Source organism: Hypanus sabinus, chromosome 15, assembly GCF_030144855.1.
Source record: "Hypanus sabinus isolate sHypSab1 chromosome 15, sHypSab1.hap1, whole genome shotgun sequence".
Lineage (NCBI taxonomy): Eukaryota > Metazoa > Chordata > Chondrichthyes > Myliobatiformes > Dasyatidae > Hypanus > Hypanus sabinus.
Window position 1 is genome coordinate 54,172,715 of NC_082720.1, and position 13,647 is coordinate 54,186,361.

Consider the following 13,647-nt stretch of genomic DNA (forward strand, 5'->3'; position numbering starts at 1 on the left):
GTGGTGGGGGAGAGTGGACATGGAGAGGATGTTTCCTGTGGTGGGGGAGAGTGGACGTGCAGAGGATGTTTCCTGTGGTGGGGGAGAGTGGACGTGGAGAGGATGTTTCCTGTGGTGGGGGAGAGTGGACGTGGGGAGGATGTTTCCTGTGGTGGGGGAGAGTGGACGTGGGGAGGATGATTTCCGTGGTGGAGGAGAGTGGACGTGGGGAGGATGTTTCCTGTGGTGGGGGAGAGTGGACGTGGGGAGGATGTTTCCTGTGGTGGGGGAGAGTGGACGTGGGGAGGATGTTTCCTGTGGTGGGGGAGAGTGGACGTGCAGAGGATGTTTCCTGTGGTGGGGGAGAGTGGACGTGGAGAGGATGTTTCCTGTGGTGGGGGAGAGTGGACGTGGGGAGGATGTTTCCTGTGGTGGGGGAGAGTGGACGTGGAGAGGATGATTCCTGTGGTGGGGGAGAGTGGACGTGGGGAGGATGTTTCCTGAGGTGGGGGAGAGTGGACGTGGAGAGGATGTTTCCTGGGGTGGGGGAGAGTGGACGTTGGGAGGATGTTTCCTGTGGTGGGGGAGAGAGGACGTGGGGAGGATGATTCCTGTGGTGGGGGAGAGTGGATGTGGAGAGGATGTTTCCTGTGGTGGGGGACAGTGGATGTGGGGAGGATGTTTCCTGTGGTGGGGGAGAGTGGACATGGAGAGGATGTTTCCTGTGGTGGGGGAGAGTGGACGTGCAGAGGATGTTTCCTGTGGTGGGGGAGAGTGGACGTGGGGAGGATGATTTCCGTGGTGGAGGAGAGTGGACGTGGGGAGGATGTTTCCTGTGGTGGGGGAGAGTGGACGTGGGGAGGATGTTTCCTGTGGTGGGGGAGAGTGGACGTGCAGAGGATGTTTCCTGTGGTGGGGGAGAGTGGACGTGCAGAGGATGTTTCCTGTGGTGGGGGAGAGTGGACGTGCAGAGGATGTTTCCTGTGGTGGGGGAGAGTGGACGTGCAGAGGATGTTTCCTGTGGTGGGGGAGAGTGGACGTGGAGAGGATGTTTCCTGTGGTGGGGGAGAGAGGACGTGGGGAGGATGTTTCCTGTGGTGGGGAGAGTGGACTTGGAGAGGATGTTTCCTGTGGTGGGGGAGAGTGGACGTGGAGAGGATGTTTCCTGTGGTGGGGGAGAGTGGATGTGGAGAGGATGTTTCCTGTGGTGGGGGAGAGTGGACGTGGAGAGGATGTTTCCTGTGGTGGGGGAGAGTGGACGTGGAGAGGATGTTTCCTGTGGTGGGGGAGAGAGGACGTGGGGAGGATGTTTCCTGTGGTGGGGAGAGTGGACTTGGAGAGGATGTTTCCTGTGGTGGGGGAGAGTGGACGTGGAGAGGATGTTTCCTGTGGTGGGGGAGAGTGGATGTGGAGAGGATGTTTCCTGTGGTGGGGGAGAGTGGACGTGGAGAGGATGTTTCCTGTGGTGGGGGAGAGTGGACGTGGAGAGGATGTTTCCTGTGGTGGGGGAGAGTGGATGTGGAGAGGATGATTCCTGTGGTGGGGGAGAGTGGATGTGGAGAGGATGTTTCCTGTGGTGGGGGAGAGTGGACGTGGAGAGGATGTTTCCTGTGGTGGGGTAGAGTGGACGTGGAGAGGATGATTCCTGTGGTGGGGGAGAGTGGACGTGGAGAGGATGTTTCCTGTGGTGGGGGAGAGTGGACGTGGAGAGGATGTTTCCTGTGGTGGGGGAGAGTGGATGTGGAGAGGATGTTTCCTGTGGTGGGGGAGAGTGGACGTGGGGAGGATGATTCCTGTGGTGGGGGAGAGAGGACGTGGGGGAGAGAGGACGTGGGGAGGATGTTTCCTGTGGTGGGGGAGAGAGGACGTGGGGGAGAGAGGACGTGGGGAGGATGTTTCCTGTGGTGGGGTGGTCTAAGACCAGAGAACACAGCCTCAGAATAGAGGGGCATTCTTTTTGAATGGAGATGGGGAGGATTTTCTTTTGCCAGAGAGTGCTGAATCTGTGCAATTCTTTGCCACAGATAACTTTGGAGGCCAGGTCTTTATGTATACTTTAAAGGCAAAGGTTGATAGGTTCTTGATTGGTCAGGGCATGAAGGGCCACAGAGAGAAGGCAGGAGATTGGGACTGAGAGGAAAATTGGATCAGTCATGATGAAACGGTGGAACAGACTCGGTGGGCTAAATACTGCTGATGTATCTTATGGTCTTTTGTAGGCAATTCAGCACATCAAAACTGTCAAACTTTGTAACACTCAGAAAAACGTACAAATTATTTACTTTGCTTAAAATGATTATAAAAGTTAGTTTAAAACTTTAAACAATACTTTACCAAATAATTTAAGGTATCAGAATAAGTAAGAATGTACTGTTTTTCTACTAATCCTCAGACAATGGAACGGAACTTCCAATATTCCAGTCCTCGGGAATATCAGCATAATTGAGCCCCACTGCTGGATTTCAACGTGAAGACTGGTGGAACAGCCAAGCGATACATTTGCCATGCCCATCAGTGTGTATGACCCAATGACTATATTCTTGGGACTTTCTTACCTGAAAGCAGCTGAACACTGTTGGTTTTTGGCAACAACTATCACCCTCCTACCAACAGAGTGAGTGTGTGTGTGTGTGTGTGTGTGTGTGTGTGTGTGTGTGTGTGTGTGTGTGTGTGTGTGTGTGTGTGTGAGCTTTGCCTCATAACTTACTAAGAAACTGCAGACAAATCAGTGGCAAACAGATACCATTTACCCACAACAAATACTTATAAGTTTTGAACTCATCACAAAAGCAGAAGTGCTGAATTGCCAGCCAGGTTCCAGCATCAATTTTCTGGCTGGGACATTTAAAAAAACAAATGCAACAATTTTGACAATCTTTATGTGGAGCAGTAGTTTAGTTTGTGGGACTTTATCCTGTAATACGAATCACCAGAACAAGTCACTCAGGGCGCTTCCAGGCCTTCACCAAGGAGATTTGATTCACTTACATTCTGCAAGTACCACTGGGCAAGCACAAACCTCAGCAGCAAAGTACTTTCAACTGATGCATGCTCGGAATTTTCAATACTTTTTTCATTTTAAGAAGAACTGGAGTCATAATGTTGTTTAAGAAGTATCTTTTCTTACCTGGTCAGAGTAGAATCAAAAGATCAAGTATTCATCAATAATTTTTCGATTAAAATATTTCGTAGCATCTATAAATTGTTAGTCGGGAAATTGGAGGCTTTTTGAAATGGAGGCAGAATCAGCTTGCTATTCACTGTTTTATGGTATATTCCAATCTCCTCTAATCTACTGGGCAAATTGATTTAATGCTTCATCTGTCACAGTGCTGCACAAAAGGTGTGAAGAACAGGTGGTGACAGAGTTTCACAACACTGCGATTCAGTTCCCATTTTACAGCACGCAGAACGGAGACCAAATTGTAAATATTAATAAAAGTGGTGGTTTGTGAAGGGAAAATAGGAGGTTTAAACCATAAAAGTTCCTCTGCATTACAGACTAAAGATATGGAAAATGCACAATACATCAAAATATGGAATCGCTGAGTTATTAAACTGTGGTCAAAAAGATTTGTACATAAAACACAGTTAACAGAAAGGTACATTAGGTAATCAGGAAAGCAAATTGAATTTAAGCTTTTATTCCAGGACGGTTGTTATACAGAAGGTAGGCTCGTTGCAATTAAAGAGGGCTTTGTTGAGAGCACAGCTGGAGAGCAGAGTGCAATTTTCATCTCCGTACCCACAGATACACTTGCATTGGAGACACTCCAATGGAAATTTAGTTCCGCACAGAGTATTATGCCAACAATTATTGGATCTTAAAAGAATGAGAAGCAATTTTATTGAAAAATAAGGCTGAGTGGTCTTGGAAGGTTAGATGCTGAAAGAATGACAATAGACAATAGATAGTAGGTGCAGGAGTAGGCCATTCGGCTTTTCTAGCCAGCACCGCCATTCACTGTGATCATGGCTGATCATACACAATCAGTACCCCGTTCCTGCCCTCTCCCCATATCCCTTGACTCAGCTATCGATAAGACCTCTATCTAATGTTTGCCAAAAGCAGAAAATCTAGAACCTGGGCAAAGACACAAAAAGCCAACTAGATGGGCCGAAGAAGAGCAGAAAGTTCATCACTGGGGCTGGATTTTGTTGCAATCCCCCCTCCCTGTAGGATTGAGCCTATATATTTAACATTGTATAGATGGAATCCAAAGAACCCAACAATATCATGCCCACACAGAAAAGCAAAACCAGGGTCAAGAATTACCCACGTTTTAAAGGAGTGGAGGAGAAAGCCCCGGGCCTAAATGATCTTCTCCCACTCCATGATGCTGTCTGAAGTGCTACAAGAAATCTGAATGACACAACTTTTAATTATACAAGGATAACATGGCTAAATTGTGATAAAACTAAGAAATGTACAGACATGCAATTCATACCATCTTACTTATGTCAAGAGAAATGCACCCAACATGAGTGGATATTCTATTTAGTCTTTATTATTCCCAGTACTGTACATACACATAAGTAAATAAACAAAAGTAGACGTTGGAAATCTGAAATGAGAATATAAAGTGCTGGAAACAATCAGCAGGTCAGACTGCATCTGTGAAAAGAGAAGTAAAATTGGAAGAAGAATCCCTGACATGAAGCATTAACTCTGTTTCTTTCCTGAGAAACTGACCAACATGCTGAATGTCTCCAGCTTTTAAAATTTTTATAACTCTTGACTACGTCCTCTGCAGCGTTCCAGGTGCAAGTCTCATGATTTGAGCATGCTGAATTCAAAATGCATATTTATTAAAAGTAATACTTGTGATTTGAGGGGTCAGAGTTCTTAAGTAACATACTATCCTCTGCATTTCTGATTTTAGCAGTCACGACCTTGCATTCCTGAAGAAATATTGATTTAAAGTGGGAATTACACATTCCGTTATTGGTCTCAATTGGAATGTTTAATATGTTCACCTTGAGCTTAAAGGCAACACTAAAAGGCTTAAAGGCAAAATCTATTTTCTCCAACAACAGAAAAAAAAGACCTAAAATTCGGAGCTAATTTACTGAAGCAGCAGCTTGTTCAATGAACTTTGCCAGTTTGATGTCTTTTTTGGAGAGACCACCACAGTCATGTGTTAAAAGAGTAATCTGAACCTGGATGGGAAAAGGGAGTGGGGAGGGGGGGGGGGGGGAAAGAAAACCAAGATTGAGTCACCATTCCACTTTAATTAAAGATACAGACAAATCAATTTCAGAATCTGGCCCAGACTCTTGTTTTTGCCGTACTAGAGCAGACACTTTGTATAATCTCACACATCATATGCAATTATTACATCAGACGATAAAACAGCAAGTTGGTGAAACATTACTGAGGTTGTTGCTACAAGTAGAGACTGCAAGAGTCTCTTCCAAAAGAAAGCAATGTGACAGGGGAATTTCTAGGAGAAAAGGTCATAATTTATTATTTTCCTACTGAATAAATAGACAGCTAAGCAAAAACTTGCTGTGAAAATGTGACTATTTTCTTCACAAAAACAGCAACATTCCTGATAAAAAAAAGTTTGCTTATTCTAAATATACCAATTTGTGACTTTAGGCTTCTTTTTTGGCTCCAATTTGCATCCATAAATATCTACAGTACAAATCAAAAGGTTGTGCAATTAAATCCCAGTTCAAATCTTGCGGAAATGTTCTGGATTAATTTCAGTACTGATTTGATGAATTCCCATATTGTCAGAGGTACCAGTTTTTGGCAGAGCACTTGGCACATGCAGATGTAAAAAAAAGGTCAGCAAGGAATTTCTCCTAATGCTCTTGAAAAATTTGCTCTTTAATTAATAAAACAAAACAACTTTTACTGCTGCATTCCATCCTTTCTCATTCCAACGTTCCCTGACAGTTCAAACCCCGGATCCCTAGTTTCTGTCCGCATCTCCCAACGGTCACTTAATACTCTTTCCTGACTCACATGGAAGTGGTTACAAGTGCTTCTGAAAGATGCCTCTTTCTAACAATATTTGTGAATGCACAGATACAATTTCTTTTCATTAGCCAATACAATTTTATTTGGAAATTTTCCTTTGCATCAGATTACTTAACATCATGGAGCCTTCAAGAAAATTACTCTAAAGCCCGTATTTTTTCCACTCAGGACCACAAATGATCATTAATTCTCCCACCATGGTTTCAAAATGCTGATTAAGGTTCAAAACCTGAATAAGGAAACATAATAATTGGTATAATGTTTCATCTTACCACAGCATTTAATACTGAAAGCATAGATCCAAGTCAAACTGATCTTTGCTTTCTCTGCTAATAAAATGCAAAGTATTTTCATTTAACAACTATAACAATCAAAATATTATAAGGGATAGCCACAGGTGCAGTCTATTTTGTCATGTGCTTTGTTGATATCATTCTGGAGGAACGTTTTTAACTGCAATGCATTTGTGGTTTTTAAATGACAATAAACTGAATCTGAATCTGAATCAATGCATCTCTCAGTATTCGCTCCACCTGAAGATAGTGGCATTTACAGTTTACTTCACAGGGTAACACCCCTCAATGTTCCTTATTGCAAGTTCAAAACCATTCAACCTAGATTATAACAAAAAACTAAAGTTCTACGGAAAGTGTACACATAGAAATCATCAGGATAATTCAACATAGTTCTACAATATCACAATAATCACCCATGGTTGAGTAGTCCTATAACTAAACCCTATTGTTAAGGTGAATCAGTGACAGGAAAACTGAGTCCTCGGAGTTCAAGTAGTTTACACCGCATTCTAGGAGACACGAGCACAAGACACAACTTGACAATTCATGGGGTTAGTGAAGGAATTGTTATCTGTTTGATGGATTATTGCTCTGTTGAGTAAATCAAGAAACCAACGCTAAATACATAAAATTGCGTGCCATCATCTCTGACAGCAGGGCATTATACCAAGTTTCTGAGATACTGTGTGTCCCTCAACAACACAATCCCTTCAGATTATCTGGTCAATGCACATCGCTGTTTGTAATTCTGGATAAATTGGTTGATGTGCTCTCCAGGGAAAGGAAAATAAAAATAAACATCAGAAACTGGAAACCTAAAATAAAATAGAATGCTGAAAAGACCCAGGAAAAAGATGTGAATGAAACTTCATGATGCTAAATCAGTGTAAGAACTTCCCTTTCATTGCCTTTTCACTCCACCCTCGCCATTCTCAACTTCCTTTGCAAACGGGCTCTCCGCTTCACATGGACAAATACAGTGTGCAAGCCAGTAAAGGGCTGAAGAAGCATGAAGTTATCTTTGTGGTGGCAGCTGGAGGCAGGGAATGAGGAATTTCTGAGGGATGAGCGCTGGTGGGAGAGGATTATAGTATGTGACGCTGTAACGACGACAGCATTTGGCCTGGTCTCAGTTTAACTTGCCAGTTGTCTGATTGAGCTGAAAACAGTATCGGACTCACAAAAAGCCATTCCTTGCAGTGCTACTAATGGTTAAGCTTCTGATGTCTTTTATGTGGAACTGCACAAGAGGATTGAGACCCAGCTAGCTGTAACCCATTAACCAAGATAGCAATACGTCTGAGAATACACTACTAAGGGCTTGCAGTACCTTATAAGTTGAATGTGCAGATAATGATTGCACGTCTTCTGTGTGCTGAGGAAACATGGTGAGCCTATACAAGTACCACTGGCTTAGAAAGTAGCGAGTTATACATTGCTGCAGAGGGAGAACTCACATTACCTTATGATACACATTGAACCACTCAGGGTGGTGATTCATTTTCTCTGCTTGTAACGCCACCCGTGTCATAAACCCAAAGGCCTGGAATGAGATTCAGTTTAAACAAAGTTAACAACTTCAAGACAAACACCCAGTTCTATAAACTATCAAAAGTTAAATATAAAGCACACTTTAATAACCCATAATAGGTACCAGTAAAAATAACTCTGCCTGACTTTTACCATTCTAAATGAAAAAAGGGCCCAAACTTATCTTACTTAAAATCTAATGCTTTTGGTTGGAGCACATCCATCCTTCATGGGGTATCTCCTGCATTAAACCTTTGCTTAAGCATCTATATGTCGTAATTAAAAAGGAATCAATGACTATTGATGCAGTGAATGTGCAAATTAATAAAGTTGCTGAATGATATGAAAAAGTGCATTTTTTAAAAAAAATTTACATGGCTCTTTTTGAAATTGTATGGAGCGGTCACAGAAATACATACAGTAAAAGCAAAAGCACTGAGGCCAAAAGGACTTTTATTTCATGACAACTCACACAAAATGCTGGTGTTTTGCGTGAGTTGTTTGAATTTCCAGCATCTGCAGATTTCCTCATGTTTGCTCTTTTATTTCATGACCTTTGTTTTGTCCATGTGTGTGGGGGGGGGGGGGGTGCAATGATTAGCTCAATCAGCAGAACTCACTGCTTAATTCAGTTCAACAAAAACCAACAATTCATGCCGTTCTCAACGTCGCACCTAAAACATCCAACTCTACAGCTATAACATCTTTGGGGGAAGAAAATCTCTACTGGCACTATTTTTATATAACCATAAGACCATAAGATATAGGAGTAGAATTAGGCCATTTGGCCCATCAAGTCTGCTCTATATCATCCCTGGTCCAATTTTCCTCTCAGCACCAGTCTCCTGCATTCTCCCCGTATCCCTTCATGCAGTGACCAATCAAGAATTTATCAACCTCTGCATTAAATATGCATAAAAACATGTGCAGAGAATTCCACAGATTCACTGCTCTCTGGCTAAAGAAATTCCTCCTCATCTTCATTCTTAAAGGACTCCCCTCTATTCTGAGGTTGTGTCCTCTGGTCCTAGACTTTCCCACCACAGGAAACATCCTCCCCAATAAATTCTTATTGTAACAGTTTTTTTCTTAAGTATTGCACTGGTTGCCACAAAACAACAAATTTCACGTCAAACCTGATTCTGATTTAACCAATGTGATACAAGAATATTTTTAGCTGTTGCAGAAATCAGTCATTTCACCAGTAATCAGGGTCTGAGCACATTTTAGACAGATAAGAAAGACAAGGTTATTTTCTCCCAGCTTATTGTTAAACATCTCCAATTAGCAAGATGTTCAATGTTCTATCTAGACTGTGACTGTATCAATCTCCTGAGTGATTCAGTTTCCATAAGACACAGGAACAGAATTAGGCCATTTGGCCCATTGAATCTGCTCCACCATTTGACCATGACTTATTTATTTTACCCCTCAACCCTATTTTCCTGCTTTCTCCCCATAACCTTTGACATCCTTACTGTTCAAGAACCTATCAACGCCACTTTAAATATACCCAATGAATTAGCCTCTACAGCCATCTGTAGCAATGAATTCCACAGATTCACCACCTTCTAGCTAAAGAAATCTTTTCTCATTTCTGTTCTAAAAGGTCATTCTGTACTCTGAGGTTATGCACTCAAGTACTAGACTCTCCAAATATTGGAAATATTCTCTACACGTCTACTCTGTCTAGGACTTTCAACAGACAGGGAATAGGGGAAATTAGCTTAGTTTGGCATGAAGGTTAGCCTAGAAATGATGGGCAGAAGGGCCTGTTCCTGTAATTTACTGTTTTGTACTTCTGTGTTTCACTTGGAAGGAGATGCCCAGTCAGGGGGTTAGGAGAAGCATTTATTTTCACTCTTTTTAATATTTCAATTGTTTCTTAGATTGAATGTGTTATAATTTTTAGAAAGTGAATTCAAAAGCATCTCAATGTCAGAACAGCATCATTCGCAAATGTGCCAGCTAATAACAGTTACTGATATCCTGCTGAGGCCTCATGAGATAATCCCACATACAGCAAGGAGGTCAGTGCAGTCACCTGATTCCAGCCCAGGTAAGTTTATGTATTCAGCGAGCACGGGCAGCCGTTCAAATTCAGCACAATTCCATCCTCCAGTCCACAATCAACTTCACATGTGCCCAAGCATTCTTTGACAGATGCTAGTTTCAATTTAGAATTTCATTAAACTAGTTTAAGTCACTTAACCTAACCCTTCTTTTACAAAACTTAAGCTAATTCTGTTAGGTTTTACTATTTAAATAATATTTAATGTTACATTTTAATAAAAACACATGATACAAACAATATACTGCTATTAAGTGTCTGATCAACCACTTCTATGTGACTATAATAATCATTGAAATGAAATGATCACAACCAAAAATAAAAATGTCTTCAAAAGAGTTCTTTCAGTTACAAAATGACTACATATTAATAGATCTTTCTCTGTCTTTGTTGCAACCCCTCAATCTAGCTGACAAGCTCTGCGGTGATTGCTCTGCAATTACTGAGCAAGGAAGCTTCTAGCAATTACACACTGATATGCAGACATACTTCAGGAAGCCTTCAAATGTTTCATGGAATCAATTTCCATTTTACAGCACAAACTATTCTCTATTACTGAAAGAGTTTCCCTTTATAAGATTTAGATCAAATTTCAATGCATTGGTGAGCCAGCTGGTGGTGTAGTGGCATCTGTACCAGACTTCAAGGAGAGCGGTCCCAGGTTCGAATCCTGCCAAATCCTTGCTGCTTTCCATCTGTGCTGGGTTGAGCATCGAGCTAGTAACTGAGTCTTCTGAAAAGCAGACAAAGAAACTGAAGAAACGGCAAAGCTTCTGCCCAAAGTGACAAAGATGCATTGGTGGCCATTGGACAAAAAAAATCCAACTTATTGTCTCTATTTGTCCTAAACAACTCTGTGAGATGATAACAGTTAATTCACAACCTCTTTTTATAACAATCTAATTTAGTAAGAATTCACATTCACACAGTTCCCTTTTAAAACTTCACTCCAGATTTACAATTTCAAGCTCTTCTTCAGATATTCTCTCGTGGTCACTTCCAAGAAGAATACAGCATTTAACTTCCAGTACAGCACTACACAAAGGCTAATTATCAGAATCAGACATATCCCTCACCTCATTCAATTTCAGATGATTTATACTGGTTAACTAAATATACACCCACCCCATGTGGTGCACAAGGGTTTTCCATCAAAATTGATTCACAATAAAAATGCTTCAATGAGTTCTAATGAATCATTTTGCCCTAAATAATTTCTAACTGCAAGACTACAGGGGTGATTTTTTTAAAGTGGCTGATTCTTAACCAAAAATATTGCACATACCTCCATTTAAAATTCTTTAGATAAACCCCCATTCATCTCCACTCTTCACCCACACACAACATTCAATCATGAGTATTTTCTACTCTATTAATACTGGAACAAGCACCTCTATTGCTTAAAAAATAGTAATATTTCAAGATCCCGTCCATCAGACCAGTAATCCATTCTCACAGAATAGAGCATAGTCTGTTCTTTATACTCATGAGAGAAACATCCTCACAATCACTGAAAACATGCTTCTTCCTGCAACAAAAATTAAAATTGGTTTCAAAAATTTTTATCACCTTGCCTCAGGTCTGAATCAGGCAGAATGTGCTAGCCCCAAACTTGCACATCTGATAGATCACATTTTTCTATGCCTCCTGGCAGTCTCTCTTTTTAAACTAATTTTAAATATAAATATAATATTTCATCTTGATTACAACAGTAGTTGTATTTAGCAAATCCAACTTTAATATTCAAAAGAAGGGTAGAAACTGAGAGCTGACAATTAAAGACTAATACCTTAATATTTCTCTTTGAGAAAAGCTAAAGTCATTAGAAAATAGAACAGGAAAGGTAAGCAACTAAAAGATGTTAAGAAAATTCATAATACAATTCTTCAGAACAAATATTGTTTATGAAAAGGAAATACTTTGAGTTTTTGTGGATGCAAACAGCAGGGCCAACAAAGGGGTGCTAGTAGAGATGGCGTATTTAGAAATTCAGAAGACATTCGGTAACTATGACCCAAAAACCTGTGGCACCATGGAGCACATTAACATGGATTAAAATAGACTAATTGATAGAGAATAAAATCAGGATAAAATAATATTTTTATTAGTGGGGATCAACTATATGTAATGAATACTAATAAATAAAATGAAGAAATTGCAAGATTATAATCAAATTGATTGACATTAAAAAAAATAGTTGAGAGGAACACTAAGTCTGCAAAGACATATGGGTAGGTTAAGTGAGTGGGCCTCAACTTGGTAGATGGAATATCATAGTAGGAAATGGATTGTTATATTTTAGTAGGAACAATGGGAAAACAAGGAGTTTAACTGGAGGAAGTCTATGGGATTCTGCTGTACAGAGAATCATGACATTTATATACACAAACAGGAAGTTGACATGCAGTAACGGCAAGTACTTTATACAGCAAATGGAAACTTGGAACGTATTGCAAGGAGAACAGAGTATAAAAGCTGGGAAGCTCCACTAGTGGGTGAGACCATACCGAGAGTACTCATTACCCAGAGCGATTTACTTGCACAAGATGTTGTTTTAAGCAGAGACTTATTACACTGATTCCTGAGACAGGTAGGTTGTATTAGAGGAAAAGTGTGGTTAGTCCATGTTACACTATAGAAGTGTATCAGGATGATCTTATTGAAAACTAAAAGATACTGTAGTGGCTTTACAAGGTGGATGTTGATAGCGTGTTTCACCTCATGAGGAAATCAAGAACCAGGGAACAGAGACTCAGGAAAAAAGTAAGTTGCTTATTTTAGGCAATGGATGGAAGGAATTTCCTCTCCCACAGACGCGCAGCTCTTTAAAATTATGTATCCTAGAGAGCTGTGGAGATCCAGTCATTGAATATATCAAATGGAAAGATAGAGGAGTGTTTAGATTATTTGAGACTCAAGGGCTATGAGTAATTAGGCAGAAAAGTGGAGCCAAGCCAAAGTCAGATAAGATCTGATCGGATCTTATTAAAATGGCTGAGAAAGCTCAAGGGTGCCACATATTCTAATCCTGCACCTCTTCCTCATATCCTAAATATCTGTGCAAAAGAGAATTAGCTTCATATTCACAATTCAATAATAAACATGCACTCAACAGACCAGTCAGCCCAAGACGTTCTGCCAATCTTGTTGCCAATTTATAGTAAATATCCTCCTCGTGTGGATTACCTTTGTCCCTCTGTTCCCATCATATACAGGTGCCCACCTTAAAGCCTCTTAAACTCTACCAAAATGCCTGATTCTACTACTACCTAATGACATATTCCAGGAACTTACCACCCTCTCTGTAAAGGAAACCTTGCCTCTCACATTGCTTTTAAATTCCTCCCCCCCCCCCCCCCCTCCACAACCACCGAACCTTCGAAGGATGTTCCCTGGTATGTGACATTTCTACCCTTGGGAAAAGATCCTGACTATTGACCGTATCTACATCTCTTACTTTAAAAAAAAGTTCTATCAGTCTCCCCTCAGCCTCCCACTCTCTAAGCTCCTGATGAAGGGTCTTGACCCAAAACGTCGACTGTCTCCTTTCCTCCGATGATGCTGCCTGGTCAGCTGAGTTCCTCCAGCATTTTGTGTGCATTACTTTGATTTCCAGCATCTGTAATTTTTTTTCTTGTTTGTGATTCACTCTGAGGAACAATCCAAGTCTGACCAACCTTCACTGATAGCTCTGATATATATATTGCCAAGGTCCTAGCATAACATTGAACCTTGGGGAACACCACTGGTTATAGACCTCCAGCCTCCAGACAGAATAATAA

At 41.1% G+C, this 13,647-nt stretch overlaps 1 protein-coding gene across 4 annotated transcripts in view; it reads right to left on the reverse strand.

Moving 5' to 3' along the window:
• Window positions 1-4,467: 4,467 nt before the first annotated feature.
• LOC132405537 (pterin-4-alpha-carbinolamine dehydratase 2-like) overlaps window positions 4,468-13,647 on the reverse strand; it is a 43,048-nt gene continuing 33,868 nt past the window's right edge. For 2 of the 4 annotated variants that reach the window (XM_059990430.1, XM_059990427.1), the window contains 2 exons: window positions 7,727-7,807; window positions 4,468-5,139 (listed from right to left, as the gene is read on the reverse strand). In XM_059990430.1, the coding sequence (XP_059846413.1) occupies window positions 5,041-5,139; window positions 7,727-7,807 (180 nt within the window). In that variant the 3' untranslated portion in view covers window positions 4,468-5,040. Of the gene's footprint in view, window positions 5,140-7,726; window positions 7,808-10,501; window positions 10,599-13,647 lie in introns of those variants that run through there. The other 2 variants (XM_059990429.1, XM_059990431.1) reach the window with 2 other exon arrangements.